This window comes from Miscanthus floridulus, chromosome 2, assembly GCF_019320115.1.
Source record: "Miscanthus floridulus cultivar M001 chromosome 2, ASM1932011v1, whole genome shotgun sequence".
Taxonomy (NCBI): Eukaryota; Viridiplantae; Streptophyta; class Magnoliopsida; order Poales; family Poaceae; genus Miscanthus; species Miscanthus floridulus.
The window spans coordinates 161,632,690-161,657,903 of NC_089581.1; the positions used below are offsets into that span (position 1 = coordinate 161,632,690).

General features: G+C 43.1%; 4 protein-coding genes across 5 annotated transcripts; 1 reads left to right on the top strand and 3 right to left on the bottom strand.

The window, feature by feature from the left end:
- The first annotated feature begins 1,083 nt into the window (after nucleotides 1-1,083).
- Nucleotides 1,084-8,682, top strand: LOC136537358 (wall-associated receptor kinase 3-like). Its single transcript, XM_066529354.1, has 5 exons — nucleotides 1,084-1,332; nucleotides 1,618-1,916; nucleotides 5,418-5,625; nucleotides 5,782-5,878; nucleotides 7,434-8,682. The coding sequence occupies exons 1-5, from the start codon at nucleotides 1,084-1,086 to the stop codon at nucleotides 8,513-8,515; spliced, it is 1,935 nt and encodes a 644-aa protein (XP_066385451.1). The 3' UTR covers nucleotides 8,516-8,682.
- A 607-nt stretch (nucleotides 8,683-9,289) lies between these two features.
- Nucleotides 9,290-11,947, bottom strand: LOC136540377 (uncharacterized). 2 transcript variants are annotated; one of them, XM_066532375.1, is made up of 6 exons: nucleotides 11,745-11,947; nucleotides 11,598-11,647; nucleotides 11,387-11,492; nucleotides 11,243-11,301; nucleotides 10,807-10,862; nucleotides 9,290-10,148 (listed from the first exon to the last, which is right to left on the bottom strand). In XM_066532375.1, exons 1-5 carry the CDS (start codon nucleotides 11,841-11,843, stop codon nucleotides 10,829-10,831), a joined length of 348 nt encoding a protein of 115 aa, XP_066388472.1. In that variant the 5' UTR covers nucleotides 11,844-11,947; the 3' UTR covers nucleotides 9,290-10,148; nucleotides 10,807-10,828. The 2 variants fall into 2 exon arrangements, with proteins under 2 accessions (XP_066388472.1, XP_066388471.1); XM_066532374.1 differs by lacking the exon at nucleotides 10,807-10,862 and having other exon boundaries at nucleotides 9,294-10,148; nucleotides 11,745-11,945.
- A 577-nt stretch (nucleotides 11,948-12,524) lies between these two features.
- Nucleotides 12,525-18,833, bottom strand: LOC136540376 (uncharacterized). The gene is made up of 11 exons (XM_066532373.1): nucleotides 18,505-18,833; nucleotides 18,156-18,224; nucleotides 17,181-17,276; nucleotides 16,118-16,242; nucleotides 15,845-16,040; nucleotides 15,280-15,455; nucleotides 14,824-14,953; nucleotides 14,391-14,551; nucleotides 13,639-13,706; nucleotides 13,444-13,534; nucleotides 12,525-13,119 (listed from the first exon to the last, which is right to left on the bottom strand). The coding sequence occupies exons 1-11, from the start codon at nucleotides 18,826-18,828 to the stop codon at nucleotides 12,834-12,836; spliced, it is 1,722 nt and encodes a 573-aa protein (XP_066388470.1). The 5' UTR covers nucleotides 18,829-18,833; the 3' UTR covers nucleotides 12,525-12,833.
- A 3,213-nt stretch (nucleotides 18,834-22,046) lies between these two features.
- On the bottom strand, nucleotides 22,047-24,345 carry LOC136540378 (peroxygenase-like). Its single transcript, XM_066532377.1, has 7 exons — nucleotides 24,187-24,345; nucleotides 23,887-24,032; nucleotides 23,495-23,644; nucleotides 23,103-23,188; nucleotides 22,783-22,877; nucleotides 22,544-22,669; nucleotides 22,047-22,461 (listed from the first exon to the last, which is right to left on the bottom strand). The coding sequence occupies exons 2-7, from the start codon at nucleotides 24,008-24,010 to the stop codon at nucleotides 22,317-22,319; spliced, it is 726 nt and encodes a 241-aa protein (XP_066388474.1). The 5' UTR covers nucleotides 24,011-24,032; nucleotides 24,187-24,345; the 3' UTR covers nucleotides 22,047-22,316.
- Between the last annotated feature and the right edge of the window lie 869 nt (nucleotides 24,346-25,214).

Sequence of the window (25,214 nt, forward strand, 5' to 3'; positions counted from 1 at the left end):
GAGAGGAGAGGGAGGGGCGCCGCCCATGCTATGGTCCACCCGCTGCTCGCCTCCACGCGGGATCCGCCCGCTGCTTGCCTCCATGCTGGATCCGGGCGCGGCCAGAGCAGGGGGGTGCCCGCTCGCCAGATCCGGTCGTTACTCGCTTGTGTGGGAGAGAGAGAGAGGAGAGAAGGAGGGGGCCGCCGCCTATGGGGGAGAGGGAGGGGAAGGGGCGCCGTTGCCTGTGGGGGTAGGGAGTGGGAGGGGCGGCGCCGTCTATGTAGAGGGAGGAAGGAGAGGGTCGGCTCTGGGGAGAGAATGAATTGAGAAGAAAACCCTAAGTCTCCACTATATATGAGCCCGTTAGGGGATATATATGGGCCTTTGTTTGGGGTGGGAGTTAGGCCACTATTTTTGAAGGCGAGCCTTATAGGGTGCTCGCCTCCGAAAATGGGTTAACCGAGACGGGCAACCTTAAGCGTCTACCTCGGTTAATCGATATTAACTAAGGTGGGCGCTTAAGGTTGCCTGCCTCCATTAAGGATTAACCAAGGTGGGCGTTGGGCCAACCGCCCTGCCATCGAATAACAGAGAAACACACCTAAAACACGCACATCTCACCAAGTAGGTATCAGTACGTAACCTATCCAGCCTTTCCGCCTATACTTACTCCATCCTTATATAAGTGACGCTATTAATGTATACGTGTCAGTCAAGTTTTCTTAAGTTTGACTATATTTATAAAAAATATTATCAATATTTGTATCTCTAAATAAGTTTGTTATGAAAATATATTTGATAATTTATCTAATGATATTAATTATATACTATAAATATTAATATTTTCTTGTATACGTTTGGTCAAAATTAAAAGGCTCTATTCGACAGGACTTATTGCTGCTACGACTGATTTATATGACCGATTTGTTATGAGAGAAAAAACACTGATCCATGACTAAAAAAGTACGGCTCTTATAAGCTCAAGCGCACAAAGCAAAAAATGCTTGATTTACTCACTTATTTTAGGAACGGGGTAGTATGTAATAAGCCCGGGTATGTGGAAACGACGGCCAAGGAAACCAGAAGCCTAGTGTGAGTACCATGGTAGCCACGGGAATTATGGTATCCTCCGTGTCGGCACTGCTGCTGCTCGTGCTCATGACGCTATCCTTCGTGCCGTCCGTCGACGTTGCGAAGGACTGGGCACTGCTCGGCTGCCAAGCTACATGCGGCAGGGTCGATGTCCCCTACCCTTTTGGCATCGGCGCCAACTGCTTCCGCCCCGGCTTCGAGATCACGTGCGACGGCAGCAGTGTTGCATTCCTCGCCGGCATGGGCTACAAGGGCCCCGTTCGCTTCGCTGAAAAAACAAACCGAAATACTATTCTGACTGATTTGTTGTGAGAGAAAAATATTGTTCTGACTGAAAAAATAAGCTGAAAAAGACAGATTACAAGAGAAGCGAACAGGGCAAAGGTCCTGAACCTATCCGTGGTGCCGGTCGGTGCTCGAGTGGAGCTGCCGATCGCCTGGACCTGCTACGACAGGTCCGGCAACCGGCGCTCGTACGAATCCCAAGCCCCCGTGAGGTTCAACCCGCAGGCCGTGTTCTGCATATCGGACGCATACAACTAGCTCTTCGTCGTCGGCTACGACGTCACGGCGTACATCCAGAACCGGCCCAACAGCAGCAGGAGCGCTAGGTACCCCTACGAGTACTACACCGGCTGCGTCTCCTACTGCAGGAGAGCAGAGGTCGTTAGGGACGGCCGTTGCGCCGGCGTTGGCTGCTGCAGAGTGGACATCCCGCTAGACCTCACCGATAACTCCGTTGGCGTCGACACCGACGACGAGGAGTCCCTGGTCGTCCACCGGCTCATCTACGACTTCAGCCCGTGTAGCTACGAATTCCTGGTAGAGAGGAACAGCTACATGTTCCGCACCGCTGACCTTAAGATGGATGATCAAGCAAGTTCAAGCAGTTCTAATCCTCCAACCAACCAATATTACAAGGGATCATCTATTGGACACTATAATTGAAGATATTTTTAGAGGTGTACAAACAAGATTAAGATTGGCTTTATTTTATGAGCATTTCTTATTTGTGTCATCTATTGAACAAAAGAAGATAGATAAAGCATTGAAGGATGTTGATTGGGTGAATGCTATGCATGAAGAATTAAATAACTTAACAAGAAATCAAGTATGGGAATTGGTAGAGAGACCAAAGGGACACAATATGATTGGAACCAAATGGGTCTTTAGAAACAAGCAAGATCAAGATAGGATAGTAGTAAGAAACAAAGCAAGATTGGTAGCACAAGGATATACACAAGTTGAAGGTTTTGACTTTGGAGAAACATATGCCCCGGTTGCTAGATTGAAAGCAATTAGAATCTTACTAGCCTATACTTGTGCCCACAACATCAAGCTCTATCAAATGAATGTTAAGAGTATATTTCTCAATGGTTACATCAATGAAGAAGTATATGTTGAGCAACCTCCCAGTTTTGAAGATGATAAGAAGCTCGACCATGTGTACAAGTTGAAGAAGGCATTATATGGCTTGAAGCAAGCACCTAGAGCATGGTATGAAAAATTGAGGGACTTACTACTCTCTAAAGGGTTCATAATGGACAAGGTTGACATCACTCTTTTCACCAAGAAGATTGGTAAAGACTTATTTATGTTGTAAATCTATATTGATGACATCATATTTGAATCAACCAATCAAGACTTTTGTGAAGAGTTTAGAAAGATGATGGCTAATGAGTTTGAAATATCCATGATTGGAAAGTTAAGTTACTTACTTGGTCTTTAAATCAAGCAATTGAAGAATGGTACATTTGTGAGTCAAGGCGAGTACATCAAAGACATGCTCAAGAAGTTTGGCATAAGTGATAGCAAAACTATTAGCGCACCAATAGGGACAAATGGCAATTTGGATAGTGATGCAAGTGGCAATATGGTGGATCAAAAATTGTATCGGTCTATGATTGAAAGCCTACTCTATGTGACCGCATCAAGGGCGGATGTCATGTTTAGTGTGTGCATGTGTGTAAGATTTCAAGCCTCACCAAGAGAAAGTCATTTAAAGGCTACAAAGAGAATATTGAGGTACTTGAAGCATACACAAAATATTAGTTTGTGGTATCCCAAATGAGCAAAGTTTGAGCTAGTTGGTTACTCTGACTCGGATTATGCGAGATGCAACGTTGAAGGAAGAGCACCTCAGGCACATGTCAATTATTAGAAAGATCACTTGTTTCATGGTCGTCAAAGAAGCAAAATAGTGTTGCATTATCAACCGCCGAAGTCGAATACATATCCACCGGTAGTTATTGTGCACAAATACTTTGGATGAAGGCCACCTTAAATGACTTTGGAATCAAGTTCAAGAAAGTGTCATTGCTATGTCACAATGAGAGTGCAATTAAGTTAACCAACAACCCGGTTCAACATGCAAGAACAAAGTACATTGATGTCCACCATCATTTCATAAGAGATCACCAATAAAAAGAGGACATTTGCATTGAGAGTGTGGCACCGAAGATCAACTTACCGATATATTCATCAAGCCATTAGATGAGAAAATATTTTGCAAGCTAAAGAATGAGTTGACTATATTGGATTTCTCAAATATATGTTGATGCACCCCCACTTATATGACATGCCTCTCCTTCGAACAATCCAAGGTAAAAGTTGATTGGTATGGTATACATCCTTGTTAAGGACATATTTAGTGCATCTAGTCATCTTTCACATTTAATAGGCTCATTCATGAAAATAAAATGATTTTGATGTTTGTATGGTACCACTATTGCTTTTATGCTTAATTTGGTCTAGTGGTAGCATATGGCATGTTTGTGGGCTTGTAAACCTAGTGTTTGATCTAGAAAATGAGCTCTAAGTGTTTAACTCAACATGGTACGAGATAACCCTTATTTGAAGGTGTGAAGAAGCTTGTCCTTGGATCAAACCGAGTTAAATATCTTTGGCAAATGATCTAGATTGGACCAAATTTAGGAAAATGATCATCACCCTATTGATTGACATTGATAATCTTACCTATCTACATTTTGAACATTTGTGGTCATTGATGACAAAGAGGAAGAAATAGTGTACAAAGATAGTGAAAAGATAACAAAGTAAGGGATCAATTAAACTTGGTGGAGAGATATGACAAAGTAAGGGATCAATTAAAATTTTGAGCACACAAGTAGGGGGAGCAAGCTCATAAACTTGGTGGATGCATTTGAATGTGCATTTCATATGTTTGCTTGCATGACACAAGTTTTAAATTTCAATATTTATGCTTGCGTGGTATATGCTAGTTATAGAATTGAATGATGAAATGAAAAACTAGCATGCATATGTTAAGAAACTAAACTTATGTTCATCTTTATGGAAACTATACCCTTACTTCTAACATTGATCTCATGGAATATTCTAGTTTTTATACATGTCTAGTTACTAATGGTGCTAAGGATAGTATATTGGTGCACTCCGATCGATATCATGCTTCAAAGGTCTATCTTTTATACCTTAGCATCATTTGATAGACATTGTCTCATATGTTTCCTATCTAAGTATATGTACAAGCTATAATCCAAACTTTTAGCACATATGTAGGGGGAGCAATTGCTACCATTTGTGATTTATGAAACTTATCCATATCCTTTTACACATGGTAAATATGCTTGGGGAAGCAATATGGATTCAATTAAATTTCAATTTATATCTTTGGGTAAGGGTTGTCATCAATTACCAAAAAGAAAAAGATTGAAAGCTCTAGTTTGGTTTTGGTGAATTGATGAAACCCTAAGTGCTAACCTAGTTTATCAAAATGATTATGAGATAGGTAGCACTATTCCAAGTGATGAAGCAACAGTGAAGATCATGATGATGGTGATGCCATGGTGATGAAGTGCTAAGACTTGGAGAAGAAGAAAGAGAAAAATAAAAAGCTCAAGGCAAAGGTGAAACTTGATAGGAGTTTTTTTTGTTTTGGTGATCGAGACATTTAGTGAGTGTGATCACATTTATGATCGATAGCCTTACTATTAAGATGGGTGAAACTCGTATCGAGATGCGGTTATTAAAGTACCATTAGATACTCTAACTCATTGCATATGCATTTAAGATCTAGTGGAGAGCCAACACCCTTAAAAATATTTGTGAAAATAAGCTAACACACGTACACAAGGTGATACACTTGTGTTTGGCATATTTGAGCATAGGTGAAGAAGTTAGTAAAGTAAAGAAGGTGATTGTTACTGTGAAATAATGACCGGACGCAGGTCACGTAGTGACTGGATTCGGAGGAGCAACGTCCGATCAATTTTAGATGAAGTTGACGTGCTCAGGCTCTGTTGTTGAAGTGACCAGACGCTGTCAAAATATGACCGAACGCGACAGTGGTGAGTCCGGTTCAGAAGAAGCCGAGGCAAGCCGACGATGCCGGTGTGGCTCGACTGGGCGATCCGGCCCAACGGGGCGTCGGCGTTCACCTGTTCAGACGCCATGAAGAGCAGCAGTTCATCGTACGCGTGCAAGAGCCAGCATAGTAGCTGCGTCGATGCTGTGAATGGCCCTGGGTATACATGCAACTGCTCCCACGGCTACGAGTCGATGGATGTACCGGTAAGCATGCAGCAGGCAGGAAACTACTTTCACCACTATATATGTCCACCGAAATAATCATTACTTCGGAGTCATGCATGATGCATCCATGCAGATATTGACGAGTGCTTGCACCCGGAGAAGTATCCGTGCTACGGGGTTTGTCACAACACACAGGGCTCTTATGATTGCAAATGTAAACGAGGCAGTCACGGCAATCCACTGCAACAGAAATGCGATCCCAATTTCTCTCGTGCAGCAAAGATCTGGGTAGGTAATGCAATGCTTATTTTAGTAAAGTCTGATTTGCCACTCGAGCTTGTAGCTAAATTTTAAAACTCCTAATTTTGAATATCGGATAGTTTTTTTTAAACGGGGCGAACTAGCGCCCAGATGTATGGATGCATGGATGCGGTTCGTCCATACGCTGCTCCCATGCCCACTCCCGCCGCCTATCCCCGCTCCAACAACCATCCAGACCGACCTTTCCGTGCCTGCGCCCGACGCACGTAGAATGGAAGCCCACATCCCATCTCGCCCGTGTGTCGCCCGCACCTATCCTGGCCGATTTGCTACGGCATCCCATCCCCGCCACTCTTGTGTCCACGGCCTCCACCTTCGCCACACCATGGAGCCGCAACAACTGGACTACTGAGGGCTTAGGCTTCCTCTATCCCTACATCCAGATCTACTTTTGCAACACTCAGACGAAATAATTGCAACATACGCCTGAAATAGATGAAACATTCGAAACATACATTTGTAACATATACAACATCTAAATAAAACACTTGCAACATACGTCTAAAAACAGATGAAACACTTGAAGCATGCTCTTGAACACATGGTGTATAGCTATAGCAACATATGCAACATCCAGATAAAGCACTTACAATATAAGTCTGAAACATTTAAAACATACGCTTGAAACATGCATGTATAACCATCAGCCTGTTCGTTTCGGCTGGATTGACTTATAAGGTATGGGCTGAAAGTACTGCTGGTTGGTTTGGTGTGAGAGGAAAATACTGTTGGCTGGCTGATAAGCCAAGCCAGATACAGGCAGATACAGCCTGTCGAACAGGCTGCATAGCCGCATATGCAACATCCAGATAAAATACTTGAAACATACAGAAACAACAGAAACACTTAAAACATAGACTTGCAACATGTCCGAAAACGCCTGAAGCACAGCGTTGTCGACGGTCACGGCCTACCTGGTGGAGAACTGCAGTAGTGCAGACCTTCCCTTCCTACCGAAGGCGCTAGGTGGATGGGGGCGTAAACCCATGCCTCCCCTTCCGCGACGGGCGAGGTGGATGAGGGCACGGGCAGGAGTGAGCAAGGGTGCGCGGGCAGGCGAGGCACAGGGCGCATGGACCCAACGACGTGGGTGCATGCAGAGCAGCGGCGTGGTCGACGCGCGTTGCGGGCAACACGGGCGGGGCTTGTGGAGCAGGCGTGGGCGACGTGGGTGGTTGGTACGAACACGACGGACACCCATGGTGTATCATTTTTTTAATATCCAACAACATACCCTCTTTATAACTTATAAAACCACCTTATAGTTCAGAGTATTTTTTTTATAGTGGTTTTGACTAACGTGGACACATGTAGTATGTGGGGCTCAAATGTCTCTGAGTTTTGACTTACGTGGACATAATTTTGATCAAACTTGAGATGTTTTGACTCTCAAAAAAGCTGAAACAACTTATAGGGATGGAGGGAGTATCATCTAAAATAAAATGTGGGTTTGAGAGGTACGCTAGCTAGGCAGGATGTATAAGCTGTCTAAATTCTGAACTATATTTGCCATTATCTTTTCACAGGAGTAATATGTGGCATCTCATGTGTTATAGCGCTATCAATTTTTATTTTTATGATGAATGAGAAGAGAAAGCTTCGAGCATTCTTTGAGAGAAATGGTGGTCCTTTACTGGCAAGTATCAATAACATCAAGATTTACACGAAGAAGGAATTACATCACATCACAAGAAATTATAGCACTGTTATTGGCAAAGGTAGCTTGAGAGAGGTCTACAAGGGAACCACCAATGACAATCAGATTGTTGCAGTGAAAAAGCTTTCCACTCCAGTACCCCATACCTCCATTTATCCAGAAGATAGACAATTCTGGGAAATAAGAAAGGAGTTTGCGAATGAAATCAAGATCCAGTCTGAAATTAAACACAGGAATATTCTTAGGCTGTTGGGTTGCTGTTTAGAGGTGGAAATTCCAATGCTGGTCTATGAGTTTGCACCTAAAGGAAGCCTCTGCGACGTCCTTCATGGTACCCCAAGATTTCCACTTCCACTGCAAACAAGGTTGGATATTGCTGCTGAGTCGGCATCAGCTCTTGACTACTTGCATTTATTTGTCGCTCCAAAAATCTTCCATGGAGATGTGAAATCAGGTAACATACTTCTTGATGAGAACTTCATGCCAAAGGTTTCTGACTTTGGGACATCAAGGCTACTTTCCATAGAGAAAATGTATGCTGAATCTGTGACTGCGATAGCGGACCCTGAATACTTGGACCCTGTGTATGCCAGAGGTCTTCTGAATGAGAAGAGCGATGTCTACAGTTATGGAATTGTCCTTCTCGAGCTGATTACCAGAAAAAAGCCATCATATGCTGGAAATAACAGCCTCAAGATGAACTTCACAGACCAAAAGGCATGTGAGATGCATGATGAAGAGATTGCATTCCCAGCTCAGAATATTGAGCTTCTTCATAAGGTTGGCCTTGTTGCAATTGACTGCCTTGCAGAGCAAATGGATGACAGGCCCAGCATGAAGCAAGTGGCAGAGAGCCTTGAGTCGATAAGAAGGGAGTGTGAGCGAATGCAGGGAAAGCAAGGTGATCAAGTAGCTGATGGGACTTTATTGAATGCTCTCCTGTTGGTATAACCATGGATGCTAGTGCTACTGATGCTGAGATTCTGGAGAGCACTCTCCTTTGCAGAAGTGAAATGGAAACGTATGCCCTTTCAGTGGCTTATTATCCGTTAAAGAGTGTGAAATAAGGTTTCCCAGCGGCCAGCACCCTGGCCCCTAGTCCTTTCTGTGTAAGACTATTTACAAATTACCTCGGTTGGTCCCTTCCAAAAGGAAAAAAAAAACCCCTTAGTTGGTCCCTTTCATAAATAACACCCCCCCCCCCCCCCCCCCCCCCCCCCCTCTGTTGGTGCCGCAAGCTCTAGTGTTGGCTAAAATACTATTTTAAGGAATTGTAACTTCGTGATACTTCATGCACATAACAGTGTGTGGTCAACAATGTAATCCAATGTTTAATTTGCCTTTATACTTAAGTGTGCATGTCGTAATTGTCGTTGCAACTTGACAAGATAAACAATGCCTCCCTTGCCTTCCCAAGGTGAATGCATCAGACATGCCTCGAACCAATGCCTTCATCAGATTCAGTGCAACCATTACCAACCAAACAGCTGGTTGGCCACCGCAGTGAGGCATACAGGTCGTTGGTCCGGGCATGTTCAAAGATGATGGGCCACACTTTGCCATGCCTAAGGGATCTTGTCTAAAATTAGTTACCAACCAAACACTTGCCAACTTGGTCAAATCTGCCTAAGGTGAAGCGTGCCAAAGTGTGGCTAGCAACCAAACACCCCTTAGTTTATTTACTACCAAGGCTATTAGGTACTGGAATTCTCTCATCAAGATTAATATAAGGTGGTGCACCGGTGATGCTTTGGGAAAAAGCGAAGTCTGGAATTTACAATTCCACTATCTAAAAAATATGCATGTTTGTTCAAGATTGCAAAATAAAATTTACAGCAGACTAACAGAACCTTTCATAGTTATTAAGGCGCTAAGGCGAGACGTGGCGAGCCACCACCTTCCAATCGCCTAGGCGATCATAAGGCAAGGCAAGGCGACGCTATATGTTCAAGGCAAGAGAATGGAGAAGGGATAAAAAAGAAAAATGAAAAAGTAAAAGAAGAAGGACAAGGAACATAAAAGGTCCAGTCCAGCAAACAGCCCATAAAAGCCCTCCCCAACTATCCTGAACTATCTAGGGCTGCCACTGCTCCTCTCCAAGTGCTTCTTCTCCCTCTCGAACGCCTTCTCAGTATCCACTGCTGGAGCCGCCTCCTTCCAGATCTCCTCTCCCCTTCCTCACTGCTGCTGTCGCCCCCTTCTAGATCTCCCCTCCCCTTCCTCACTGCTGCTGTCGCCCTCCTTCTAGATCCCTGTGCGAGATCCCCTGCTGTTGCCCTTCAAGAGCCCCTCCCAGATCTGCTGGGGAGCAGAGCTGGCGGGGATGGGAGCAGAGCTGATGGGGATGGGAGCAGAGATTAGTGGTTAGCCTTGCCTGGTCCTCCTCCAGTTCTTCCTGTGTCTCCTCCCTCCCCTGCTCCCTCATTTTGCTGGTTTTGGTTGTGGCGTCGAGGACGCCCAGACTTTTTTCAACGCCTGGACGACTAGGCGACGACTTAAAAACTATGGAACCTTTTTCTTCTCATTACTTCATGAGTAGCTGAAGGACCCCTTCACACCATGCAAGCATTCTCCAAGAGATGATCTGAAAAGAAGAACAAATGTGGGTGTGCGGGGACATGATCAGGAAACCAACTTCAAGGCCAGACAGTCTAGTGCTAAACAGAAAAAGAAATCCATACGATGATTATAACTATTACAATTTTGATATCATAAAGGAAAAAAATTAGAGTTTCCAAAAGAATGCCCAGAACTAGAGTTCAGAAACAGAAAAGAACAGAATGAATAATAAAAACTGCAACATGCAAATCCAAATGTGAATATATCAAGCAAAGAATCTTCTCGTAGAGAACAATATCATCGTTTCTAGACTACAGAGACCAACTGTCCTAGTTATATACTTCTAGTTGAGTGAGGAACAGTAGGGACTGAAACTTCAGTTCTACTGCAGTCTGCAGTTTATGGAGGTTGTGTAATTTAGACAATAATCAATAGGACAGATTAACCCAACGTTTGATTGGTGGAACATTGGGTGAAACTACTATGGTCACCTACCTCCACACTATTTACCCCTTTAGACACCATAGCTGCTAGATAGAATACGGCAACCAAAATTGAGTCAGATGAGGTATAATCTACCTTGTTTTTTAATTTGCTCATAGCACTTACCAAGATTTACAGATAGTTAAAATTAGTAAATGAAGACTGATAAAAGGTACACTTGTATAAGGAATGAACCTTACCTTGGGTCTGAATCACTCCTACTTATTCCTGATCTCTCAATACTTCAATTCTCTTCCTAGTCATGTGATTTGATTTGTATGTTTAGAGAGCTAGTAAACCATAGGAGGCATAGTATCAATATCATTTCCCTTCATTTACAAATGCACCCACAATAATGCTTGTCAATATCTATGTTTCTGTCTTACAAATTTTCAGCTTTACAATCTTGATCAAGGGCCTGATTCTATGATTCCAGACAACAATAGTATCACATTTTTATGATTCTTATGTTTAAGATTGTATATGATTGGGATCTTACGTGGACTCCAACCCAACTTATAATCTACGACTGGACAACCTTAACGACAATGCAATCCTTCAATCAACACATGGCAGACCCAATTCAACATTCCAAACCCCAAACGAACATATTCGAGATGTTCTGGTAATTCTTACTTGTGCATACAGTACTTATACTCCTGGCCTCGAACATAGTCCAACTCCCCTTCCTCAAGCTGCACAAGGCAGCCAAGCAAAAAAAATCAGTAAATCAAGTATATCGCAGCTGCTGAAACCCCACATCCTGATGCCACCACTCACTGGATCGCCGCCGTATATGAGGTCGTAGCACTCCGGCGAGAGGCAGCGCAGCACGCAGTTCTCCTTCTCCGTCGGCGAGGACCTGCACACCCAGCCCCACAGCCCGCTGCGGTATAGCAGAGAGAAACCACCGTCAGAACTCAGAAGCATCGTGTCAGATGCGTTCCACTGAACAGAAAACAAGCAGAGAACTCATCATCCTAACACGTACTTCTCGACGTCGGTGTAGCAGGCATCTTTCTTCTGCCGGATCTCGTTGTCCTGCGCACGGAGTTCGGTAAGCGCGATGAGATGGATAGAGACTAGAAGAGGCGGACGGAGGAGAGAAGGCAGGGTCAGGCCAGGCGGGGAGACGAAGTGAGATGGGGCGGCGGTGGAGACGACGAGGAGAGCGAGGGTGAGTACTAGGAGATAGCAGGCGGAGGGGAATCGCCGTGGATTGCGGCCGGAAAGACATGGCGCAGTGTGGATCCCGTCAGCTGGCTAGAGCTGACGTTGGGGGCTTGGGGCTGACGGATGTCGCGAACCTTCTGTGCTGCGGCGCCTGTCTCGGTCTGGATTCTGGAACTGGAAACCGATCGGACATGGCAGAGGCTAGACCGCTAGAGGGAAAGGTCAAAAATTGCATTTGAATTCTTGCATCTCAAAGCGAAAAATGGTGACTTCGAAATCAAATTGTATGAATAGTTTTTTTTAAGGGAAAGATTGTATGAATAGTTGTCATTGCTATTTACTGTACGGAGATGTGCTGTGTTTGTGATTAGAGTAGTTCCTTGGATATTTGAACACATACCTGAAGTATTAAATATATACTAAAAAAAATAACTAATTGCATAGACTATGACTAATTTACAAGATGAATTTTTTAAGCCTAATTAGTCCATGATTTGACAATACAAGCTACAGTAACATACACTAATGACGAATTAATTAGACTTAATAAATTCGTCTCGCGAAGTACTGAGAACTTCTATAATTTATTTTATTATTACTATCCGAACACTCTTACGTAATACCTGATGTGTTCACGTAATACCTGATGTGACACCTCTAAACTTTAGCACTTGGATTTAAACAAGGCCTATATATCAATATACCCATTGCCATTGGCCAATTGCAGAAGTTAGTCTCACGTCAGAACTGTTGTTTGCAACAAAATCGTTAAACAAATATCAAGCCCGGAAGATTACAAAACTTTGTGCAGACAAGATGCATAGTGTACATTAGCCCACAGCCATGTTCCTTCATGTCTTTCCTCTGGCTTTCGTCAAAACTCAAAATTGCCGCAAGTGTCTTCTACATATTGGAATAATGAATCAAGAAATGACTAATGAGAAGCAGTCCATATCATTCTCTGTCACCGTTGTTAACCTGTTACACCATCCACTACAAGCAAAGCCGGCCTGGATGGGTTCTTTTCCCAGAACAAAAGCTTTGCGCGGCAAAACTATGAAATGATGATCACCAAAACTGTGATGTCGTTAACGTTCAGAAATGAGGACAACAGAAATTCACTCGGCTCTACAGGTATTTTGGCTTGAGTTGGACGGTCAACGCACTTCCGAATGTACTTGAGTTTACTGGTTCTGCTGATTACAAATAAGAATGCTGCGGTCATGAGGAGTCCTTTTAACAGCAAGGGAACAGCAGTATCAGTTCCTCGGACAGAATTCCATCCTGGGATAATAGGTTGAGCACTGATTGAAGCAAATCTCTGATCGCCTTTATCATCCCTAGAATCGTATGAATGGAATTATTAAATAGGCTTATCAAAAGTGGATTCAAGTTTTGCATAATAAGGGCAATGTAGATAAGCTAGGCATCTGAACCACATATAAATATGTCCTTTGCCTTTAAATAGCATTTTTCCCAAAAAGAAAAAGAAAAGAAAAGGAGCAATCACAGATTCGAAGAGCACCAAGTCTGTCCTTTTCGTCATGCCCTGGTTACTAAACAACTAGCTTGGCAGATCAATAAAAAGCAAATAATATTGGCATAATCAGTATAGGCCTACTTACATTTCATGACAAGAAAAAATAATGAGAAATGATGTCTACCTGAACAAATTCCAGATAGATCCCCTGAATGATCTTCTCTTTGCAGATGGATGATGGTTTCTCTCCCGAAAATTTTCTATTTTTGTAGTTTCTGAATAAGCCAAAGAAAAGGCACAAAACAGGCTCAGGACTCAGGAGTCAACCCATGAGACAGATGCAAACTACAATAACTCAGGAAAAAAGATTAAACTTCACCTGGAACTGAGATATTCTGAGCTGTCTTTAGCGCGGCAAGCTCTTCAACTAGCAAACGTTCCTGGCCACTGTAGAAGTCAAAATAACTGTCAGAAGTTATACACCAAAAGTCAAATATGAATCGAGACCATATTTGGGATGCTAACATGTTTTTTTTTTTCTCGAACACGCTGAGAGCTACGCATCATTATATTAAGAAGAGAACAAAACACGGGGTAAGATCCTTTACAAAAGCACACAAACCCATGCTAACATGGTAACACCATAACACAAGAAGAAATGCTTCTGCCAGACTAGATTTCCAATTATCTGTAGCTCATAACAGAGGAACCACTATGCCTAGTGGACTAGTGGTAGGCGTGGCCAGGGGCGAGGGGGCAATGTGTGTATTGTGTGTATGTGGGTGGGGGGGGTGGGGGGGGGGGGGGGGGGGGGCATTTACACTTCGTTACATGATATATTAGCTATGGTATTAAAGGGTGTAATAATGGAAAAACAACAAGGTTATAGCTATCTGATGTTGGATATCTGTGTTTTGGCCCTTCTCCAACGATGAATTGGTTAGGTTTTAGTACTTCTGGACGTTAAAACAACAAAATAGCTGGGTTTTTTTAACGACGCAGGAGAGCTGCACGCAATTTCATCAAGAAAGGAAAATAGCTGAAGTTGGAGAAAACATCAAACTCGTCAGGTTGTTGATTGTAAATACAACATCCTTCCCTGAGCTGTTAGAAAGTGCCAGCAATTCAAACCTGATACTCTTCGGGAGCTTCACCATTATCATGAAGTAGTGATCTCCTCTGACATTAGGCTTCTTAATGTCTGGAACTCCCAGTTGAGAAAATTTTAAGTTCTCTCCAGGCTGAGTTCCAGGAGGAATGTGAAGATCCTTGGGTCCTTCTATTGTTTCAACCTGAAAACATAAACTTCCTTGCTAGGTTAAGCTGAACTGGGAGGTTTGCTAGAACTAAATGAGAATATTGCCAGAACTATGGAATTAACATAAGTTAGACTTGAGTTTATCAAACACACGTCAATTTCGTATTTATTTTGACAACACATGATATTGTTATACAAGGCATATTTCTTCTTAATATAGTGATACACAGCTCTCCGGCGTGTTTGAGAAAAAAAATGGTACACAAGGCATGATATGAATGGGGTCTTTGACCATTAACAGCTAACCTTCACTGTGGTTCCTAGAATCGCATCAGTATAATCAACTGAAACATCTGAGTACAAATTGAGACCATCTCTGTGGATGCCTTGTTTTTCATTAATGCGAACAAATATATACAGGTCACCACTTGCACCCCTGCACAATAAGACAGAAATGCATAACATGTAATGGTTGCATCTATTACCATAGGTGGATCTTAAATCATTAGCATGTAATTCTGGTGGGTGTCTATTTAAATGAGATAAGTGTGGTCATGTACCCATTTTAGTAACAACTGAAACGGGGCTAATATTTCATCCAGGTGGTATTACTCAGTTATGCAACTCAATCACCACCTTTGCCAACTTGTAAAGATTTCAATGGCGTGGCTTTAAATAAGTAACACTCAAATCAAACATATAACAAACTACACAAATGATGCATGAATCCAAGAGATTATATAACAGCTGACCAATGCTTGCCTTTGCTTATCAACATTACCTCCACCACGAATTCGAATGGTGGAGCCATCATCAATACCTCCAGGTATATCTACTTTGATAATGCGTTCAACTTGGACTCTGCCCGAACCATAACATTCTGTGCAATGTTCAGTAATTACCTTCCCGCTTCCTTCACAATTCAAGCATGAAGATATCTACAGAATGAAACAACATAACATATTGCATAAGCTATATTATGTCGAACTTCAGGAAATAAAACTATGAAAAATGGAGCAAACAGCAAGTTAGTGACAATGTTAAATAGGTTACACGCACCAAGTGATATAAGACATTTTGTTGCTAGTTCTTCTCATTTGGATTTAGCAAAACAATATTCAGATGATAAATCCATTAATAACATTTTCATGGGAGAAAGTACAGTCATGGTTAGAGTATTAAAAGTTGTTCTAAGACGACAGTTTGTACTGGCGGTATAAGTAAATTTAGCATCCATGATGGTAATGAATATTGGTCCAGTTAGCAATGAAGGTGAATATAGAAAATAACTGACAAACCATATTTCATGAAGAAACAACTACTTCACCTGAGAAACTATACCAAAAGGTGTCCTTTGAGTTTTCATCAACCTGCCTTGACCTCTGCATTGGGTGCATTCTGTAATGTCATTGCTACATTTAGCTCCAGTTCCATGGCAGGTGCCACATGTTTCATGGCGAAAAACATTGATTTCACGTTTGCCTCCTAGGATGGATTCTTCAAAAGAAAGGAGCAGATTATAGCTGTAAAGTAGAAAACGAGTTGTAAACAGCTATTCAAGATCTAACATTCTGATCTGGTGCTAAGTTGAAAGTGTTACCTGATATTAAGTGCCCTATTGCCCTTTGCTTCTGCGCTACAATGAAATCCCCCAGAGCCCATACTATCCCCAAAAAGCTTGTCAGAACCACCAAAGAATGCATTGAAGAGTTCATATGGATCAATCTGCAAAATCAAACAAAATGTCAAAGGTCAAGCCAATAAAAAATTTCAAACTATGACCCCTCTACTAACTAGCAGTTTTCCATTTTCTCAATCAATGAGTTTCCGACATCAATTACTGCTATTACATCAACTGGTGGGCATAAATGCACTTTAACAACAATTGCCAGTAGGGCTGGACAAAATACTCACGGCTCGCCAACTCGCTCGACTCGTGGCAGACTCAGCTCGGCTCGACTCGGCTCGTTTTAACTTTTTCACGAGTTGAGCTGGAAGTCTAGCTCGCTATTTTAACGAGCCAGCTCGTGAGCTGCTCACGAGCTGAGGCCTATCAGCCCACAACCATGAATCCAGAAGATGATGATGCTGACCTAGAAGTGTACACATATTCTATTGGTATGTAATCCTTATTTTCAACTGTTTCATATGAATTTTAATTTTATAATTGTTGTGGTACTTAAATGTTGATTTTATGGATTGTTTTCCATGGAGAAGATGATGATGCTGACATTGAATATGTGGACTTTCCTAAGTTTGTGGTGGCAAGCAACTAGTTAGTATGCTGGAACTGCATGATCATGGACGGACCAGCTATGTTGCATGGTTGATACTTTTGATGAACCTAATATGTATTAATCATGTATGGTTGCATAATGGTGGACGTCACCTTCTAGAATTAATGTAGCATAAACACTATAAACATGTGTGTCCTATTTTTTTGTAGTAGCTCGCGAGCTAAACGAGCCAGCTCAAGCTAGGTAACGAGCCGAGCCGAGCTGGCTCGATATCCAACCCTAATTGCCAGCATAATAGCTTCAAAGAAGATGTTGGCTAGAGAAAAAAGAGCATCTAAAGGAAAATAGATTTATACCCCAATTGGCCAATATAGGAATCAAACTGGTCAAAAAGGAAAATGACTTAGTGCTAAATAAATTGTGTACCCCATGTGTGCCAATATCTCCATCTCTGTAATCACCACTGAGTCCCTCTTCTCCAAAGCGATCATATGAAGATCTTTTATCTTCATCAGATAGAACCTGAAGAAGATAATAATACAGATCACATAAAAGGATGGTCATCTGATAGCATCATCAAATACTACCTGCAGTCAATATCAATTGAAACTTCAGACAGCTAAGTTGTCCTGAAGTTAGTTGTATTTTTCTGTAAGAAATGTAAAGGAATAATGACTGGAGGGTGTATCACAATTGTGAGTGTTCTGCTCATGTATATTCTGTAGAAGCAGCCAAGTGAACTAACCAATATTCTAAATAAAGGGCAGACCCAGTGCCGAAGGCTCCCACATGAGTGGGGTCTGGGGAAGGGAAAAACCGAGGCAAGCCTCCCCCCGCAAAATCTGCAGAGAGGCTGCTTCGAACCCGTGACTTGGTGACTCAGTGAGACAGCTCTCACCACTGTACCAGGCCTGCCCTTCTAACCAACATTCTAAATACACTGGTTAAATACAAAGTAAATTTCATTATGATTCCAGGATAGGATATTGTTGATAAACCAGGTTTGTAAAGTTTCACTGCCTTCCTTTAAGATGAAATTCAAACTATATCAGATAAAGGGGCATAAACCGGAAATCAGGTACACAAAAATCATGGTGAGATCATGAGACATTTAGAGAGCCTGTCATTTTTTTAAGGTTTTGCAAAAGATTTAAGGGATTGCCGCTCCAGTTCAATTCTGAGATCCATCACATTTTACACAAAACATGTCTACGTTGATAGAGCAGATTAATGTCTACCACTTAGGTAATACTAAAATCATAGATAAATTGCATCAATCAGGTTATAATTAAACTAATCTAATAGAAAATAACCACATCTTGCTAAACTAATCTAATACTCAGCATGTTCTAGTGTTGTTCTCCTTCAGCACTTCAGTTGAAGCCACAGGCAGAAGATTACCTCATATGCAGCACTGATCTCCTTGAACTTTTCTTCTGCTTCAGGACTCTTATTCATATCAGGATGGTACTGTAGCCGAAAGAAAACCAGGGAAATATGTTCAATGTATGTAGCTTTGGCATTAACTATAGACATGTCGAAAACTGATCCAACACGGCATGAGTGATAAGTCACCAGGAAAAAATGACAAATTTGGAGATTACTTTGTAAACTCTTAAAAATGCTACTACTTCCCAGCATTAGGGTCTAGAAACTATGCAGATGGCTCAAATTAATAACAGTAGGGAAATTAATACAACGCAACACCAATCTAAACGCGGTAGGAAGGGGAAGGGGAAGCGAACAGCACCTTGCGGGCGAGAATCTGGTAGGTAGCCTTGATCTCCTGAAGCGTGGCGTCGCGGCGGATGTTCAGCGTGGCGTAGTGGTCCTTCTCTCTACGGCCGGCCACAGGCGATCCCCTCCCGAACGCGGCGGGGCGATAAGTTATAGCGCGGGCATGGTGGGGGAGGCGGAGCGAGAAGTGGAGCTTTGCGGAGGTGGAAGCCGGCGCAGGTTGCCCAAGAGTGCTAGCGGCACTAGACGTGGAGCTTTGGTTTGCAGGCAGGAAGAGCGCGGTGGCCGACATGGAACTGGACGTTGGCAAACGCGCCGCCGGCCGTGTGGGGAACATTTCGGCTCCCGTACGGACAGCGCATGATTTTTTTAAGATACTTCCTTAAAAAAAACACGTGATCACGTGGTTTAAATCTTGTAAAAAACATACAAATCTAGGTTGGAGATAAGCCAATAAAAAAATACACATGTAATTAGAAAATCATGTTAACTCTGCACCTCCATTAAAGATTATAGAGGGTTCTTTTAAGTTCTAGGTGTGTGTTGAGAAAGTAGACAGCCAGAGCACATGTGTAATTTTACATCTTCAATAGTGTGGCCTTAAAAAACGAGATTTACATTTTTGTGGGATGGAGAAGTATACTATATCCGTCTCTAGGGGCCCTATTTGGTTACAAGGGACTAGAGACTAGTGAGCTCATTTTAGTTCTTTCTAGTTCTTAGTTTGCTAAATAACTTATGAGTCTCTAGTCCATTAATCCCTTGAGGGAAGCTATTTGGGACTTTTAGCCCAAAAGAACAGTCCATACCCCTCCCTCTCCTTCTACTCCCGCGCGGCTCTCTCTCCTCCCCGCGCCAGCCTCAGGCCACCTCGCCTGCCACGCCGCACTCCCTCTCTAGTCCATTAATCCCTTGAATGAAGCTATTTGGGACTTCTAGCCCAAAAGAACGGTCCATACCCCTCCCTCTCCCTCTACTCCCGCGTGGCTCTCTCTCCTCCCTGCGTCAGCCTCAGGCCACCTCGCCTGCCACGCCGCGCTCCCTCCCCCCCTCCCCACCGAGGATGCCTACGCGCCTGCTGGGGATGGGGGATGGAGCTCACACCGGCGAGGATGGAGGGTCGCGCCGCCGAGGATGGCCTGCGCGCCAGCTGGAGAGGAGCTCGCGGCGGCAAGGGGCCTAGAGGCCGCCCACACGGTGCTCGTGTCTGCGCCAGAGCGCACATGCGGCCGAGCTTGGGCCCGCGGCGGAGCGCGCACGCACCGAGCACAAGGGCGCCAGAGGAAGTTGTTGGAGTTGCACCGCCGGCCGGCCATGGAGTTAGGGAAGAAGCGCTACGGACGCGGGCCTCGCGGATGCGGAAGGAGTTGACCATGGAGGGCCATTTTGGTCTTTTTTCATGTGTCGTAATGGTCTTTAGGCCCTGTTCGCGTGCCCTTAAACCCGGCTTGATCCGCTTATTTTTTCATCCGGAACAGTGTTTTTCTCTCACAAATTCATCCAGCATTCCTCCAAACCATCCAGATTCAATTTAGTCCCTTGAACCACACAAGTTAAGGGACTACAGTTTAGTCCCTATTTTATTCTCTAGTCCATAGACTAAAGAACCAAACAAGGCCTAAATAATTGTTGTCGTTGGTGTGCGTGCCGCAAGTTTTACTCGATTTGTGAAGAATGCGTGCAACATTTGTATCTTTAAATAAATTTATTAAAAAACTAGATTCAAATATCTTTCTAATGATCCTAATTATGTATCATAAATATTAATATTTATATATATATTTAGTCAAAGTTGTTTCTCGAAAACGATAGATATTTAAGGACAGAGGGAATAACGATGACATGTGTTTTTATTTGCTTACGATTTTTATTAGACGAAGAAAAAAAATACTATCTCTAATTCTCTACCCACGAAACAATGTAATTGTAGGTGTAATCTTGGTTAACTTGTTTAAAGTTGAATCTAATATATCAGTAAAATTATTAATATTTATGACACCAAATAAACTAGTATGAAAATAAATCTTTTGACAAATACAATGTACTTATTTACTATTGTAAATATTCATATTAATTTATAATTAGTCAAACTTAAGATACTTAACTTGATACTGTGCTAGATTTGTATTCATTGGTGTACGAGGGAGAGTACCATATGAGCTTAACTTTTTAATCAAACCATGTCTAAAAACCAGAGACAATACATCACTCATCTCGCACCACTGACCGAACGCCTAACAACTTTACTTCACTAATTGCTTAAATTGAACTACCTTGAGCCAAGTTAGTCGAAATGGCCCAAAGAGTAACTCAACTCCACTGACATCTACTCCATTCATTTCAAATTATTAGCTTGATATTGTGGTAGAATTGTATTATTCGTGGACAGAGGGAGTAAGTATCAGCTTAACTTTTTTAGTAAAACCATGTCTAAAAACTAAGGAGAGTACATAGTCATCTCGTACCACTTTGCTATACCAACTAAACAACTAACAACTTTACGCCACTAATTGCTTAGATGAACCACCCTAAGCCATCATAGTCGAAACGATCCAACGAGTATATCTACTCCCTTATTGGAAATTACGTGCTTTTGTAATAGGAGTCGATGGAGTGGTAAAAAACTATACCATTGTAACTTTTAAATTTTAATGGTGTGTAGCAAATGTTAAATGTTTTAATGGTACATTCACGGTAATGCTATCTTTGTTTTAAATTATAAGCTATTTTATTTTTTCTAGATTCATAATTTTTCACTACATATCTGAATATATAATATGTCTAGACTCCTAGTGTTATGAATCTAGAGATGCCAAAACGTCTTAAATAATTTAGGATGGAGTGAGTACAATCTTTTAATGCTACGAGACTAATTTTCTCAGTCGGTTTGCTAGCGTAGCCAGACGAACTAATGAAAAGACAGTGTGTTGAATGTTTCAAACTAAAAAAAAACATTATGCAGATTTAAGTAAATTCAATAGAAATCATTTTTTGATGCATTATTATTTATTGGAACAGAGCGTTTTAGATAGAATATACAACACAAATTTTACAGCCATGATAACAAATAGCGAGTCCCTTAGTTGGTGGTTCACTCTAAATCAAACTAGAAGATACCACGCACGTACCTACGGAAATTATGAAGAATTTAAAATGAAAATAAGTGGAGCCAATATAGATAGCTTGCATTAAGACATTGAAAGTTAGTGGAATAACATGGCTATTAGTGAAGATATTGTTGACAGTTAGGGGTGATGTAGATGGCTTGTTTGTTGAGACAGACTTATAGTTTATAAGAGATATAGATGTCTTGTATTGCCTTGTTGTAAGTACGTTGGATAAACTGGATGGTACGTCAAGCATTTTTCTTGTATACATGGGTACATAGCAAATATTGTAAAACAATGCCTTTGTTCACAGAAAATAATGGCTACTATTGACGTCTTGCTATTTTGTTACTGATATTTCGGATAAATATAATTTTTTCCTTGAGTTTGTTTAGAGAGCCTGAATTTCAGTAAAAAGGAAATTCAGATTTCAAGACCAACATAACAGTTTTGCCAATCAATTTCAAACGCACATTTTTCAGCTTATAATATAGCTTCAGCATGAACACTAGAAAACACAGGCGTACCAATTCAGTACCTGTGTGAGACAAAAGGAGAAGAAACTGGTGGCACAACACACATATAAACAAATCCCAACACACAAGGTTAATGACTGTTGGACAAAGCCGAAGCATCTGTTATTTGAACACGACCAATGGTATAATCTGGTAGTTTTGTACTGCCAGCCCTTTCTTGAGCTGAACAACCCTCAACTCATTCAGGACGATTTCTTGCTGTTGTGGTCTTGGAGTCGCTCAAATAGGCTCCCATCAAATAGACCACGGACAGTTTCACGCTGCAACAGGCCATCCTTGTCTTTTGCCAAGCTATAGAGTAAGAGCCATTCACCGGCAGCGGCCATCCTGCAAGAACGAAATCATAAAACATTAAGAAAATAAAATAGAACTGGTAGATGGAAACACTGATAGTTGAACTATATCTTACCAGCCAGGGAAATCATACGTATTGCGGTTTCCTTGAAGCATTGAGCCCAGCTCGTCTCTTGTCAAAGCATTAGGATGAGTTCGACCATACTTACTAAATATAGCATCGAACTTTGATGGATCAAACCTGTGCAAAATCAAAGCAAGTATAGACTAGTTATGGCTGGATAGACACTAAATCTTTCGTCATAGCCTGAGACAGTAAGGAGTGTGTTAGGCGTACTAGTGTACTACACGTACCTCCCTTCAGTGTCATAAGTTTCAGAATCACTCCCGTGCTTACCCTTGTGGATGTTGTTTATATGGATAGACAGCAAAGGAGAAGGTAACCATCCCTAAATTCAGAAAGAGCATCTGATTACAAGAGCTTTTCTTTTGCACAGAGATTGACAAGACCTGTCTTTCTTTAATAAATACTAATAAAAAAGGAAGTGGCGAGACAGCCAAAACTCTTCCAGAGCTGAATGTCTGAGGGGTGGTGCTGCCCAGTAACGCAAAGGTACCGCAGATTTCAGAAAGAAACATGCAGGTACATGAAAGAGGCCGTGAGAGAACCTTACCGGCTGAGTGGGATAACTGAGGAAGAGGTTGATCAGTATCGAGCCCACGAATGATACAGGGAGTCCACATCCTATTGCTCGCAGGCCTGAAAGTAGACAGACACAGACAGAAAATTCAAATCCTAAGCAGTAGTGCTGAATCAGTACCGATTCAGCAGCAGTAGGGTTTAGGATTTGAATTCTCTATCAGTGTCTGTCTGAAAATTCAAATCCTTTTGAAAGTAGTAGACAGACACAGACAGAAAATCCTAAGCCCATCGAGCAAAAGTCAGGCAGACACTGACAACACAAACATCATCGGTACTACTACTGCTGAATCAGTCACACAGCCTTCTCTCATCAGCTAGCACTGCCATCCCAGTGATGACTGATCAACCAACCGTGCCACGTACCTTGAAACGTCTCCCATGGGTAGATGATGCCGTCGCCGTTGCGGTCGAAGAAGGCGGCGTGCTGCTGAAGCACGCTCATGCCGCGGGGGTCGCGCCCCTTGGTCCCCTGCGGGTGGCTCGGATCCACCGCCTCCAGAGCTCTCGCGAGATCTGCGAACCGGGAGAGAGGGACGAAAAGAAAACGAAATCAATGCACTATATATGGATTACGGCTCTCCTAATCAGGAAACAGGTAGCGCTGTCTTTTCTTGAACGCAAGAAACAGCTAGTGCTGTCTGACTGTCTCCATGCCTATTTTGCTGTATAGTTTGTAGCCACAACGATCATCAATTCATCATACAGGCTGACAGGCAACAGAAAAGTGGAGGAAACAGAGTGATCGAGGTGCGTACATGGCTTGGGGAGCTGCTCCTGCAGATCGGGGTTGAGCCTCCGCTCCCTGGTGACGGGCGCGTTGGGTGCCTCCGTGTCCAGGGACTGGTCCGGCGGCGGCGGGGAGTACGACGACATGTTCATTCGCGGGCTGAACTCGCAGGATCTGCGGATTGAACAGCAAACGGAACAAATCGGGTTCGTCAAGTGGATGAAACGACGGACGCCCGCAGAGAGTATCGAGGAATCAATCGGAACCGACGCCGGCAAATTAAAGCGCGGATGCGATGCGCGGGGCAGGAAGTAGTAGCATCAGGTACCTTCGGAGGTGGAGAACGGCGACAGGCTGGCAGCCTCGAAACGAGTTGCGCACACAGACATAGAGTCATGTGCTACTAGCTGCTGATGGTATATGTCTCTACGTGCGCTCTGCTTGCTTTTTATAAAGCTTCGTGGCGCGCCGGCGCGGCAACTGAAGCACCGCTCACGCAGGCGCAGGCGGTGCACCGCCCGCCTCGTCCACCAGGAGAACAGCGCACAGGGCCGCCAAGCACGCGTGGACGGCCGCGGGAGGCACCACGAGAAGCACAGATGGTTGCCAAAAGAAACCCTCAGAAAGTGGTAACGTGTGTCGTGTCATCAGGACAGAAACCCGCCCGAGCCCGAAGAAGGGAAACCTCGTCACGACGCAGTCAGTCTGGACTGCAAGCAAGTTCACGTGATCGAACTCGGCGCCGCTTGCCCACTGCAGCACTGCTGCACTGCATTGCGATGACTGATTTTCCAATCCTTGATCCGGGCTACAACGGCACGATAAACTGGGCACACACGGCCGATGTGTGAGTGACGCGATCTCTTTGCTTGTGTGATTTGTGACTTTGATTTGCATTGACGTGCACGGAGATGCTGCCGTGTGCCGTCCCCAATCATTTTCATTTTCATTAGGCTGTTGTTGGCACTTGCAGGGACCAGGGGTACATATTCGTGTCGCGGTAGCAACTAATGTCAAATGTAAGTGGCCTACACGCTTTCGCTTTGCACGTTGCCCTGCTTGTCCCCCGCAATCGTTCTCACCCCACAACCACCAGTCCACCACCACATTTTTAGTAGTGCTACTACTACCTTTTAACCTCAGAAAAATATGAATGCGTCCGAACGATTGAACAAAAGGGGTGCTTAGGTTTCCAAACTCGGACTCTCGGAGGGTGTAGGGTGCACATCTCAACGTTTGTGGCGTGTGCCGGCGGCGAGTGGGAGGATGGACGTGTCAGTCCCTGATGCTGGCTGCCTCGACCAATTTTAATATTTATCGTCGTTTCCACGTCACGTTCCAAAATGTGGGCCATTT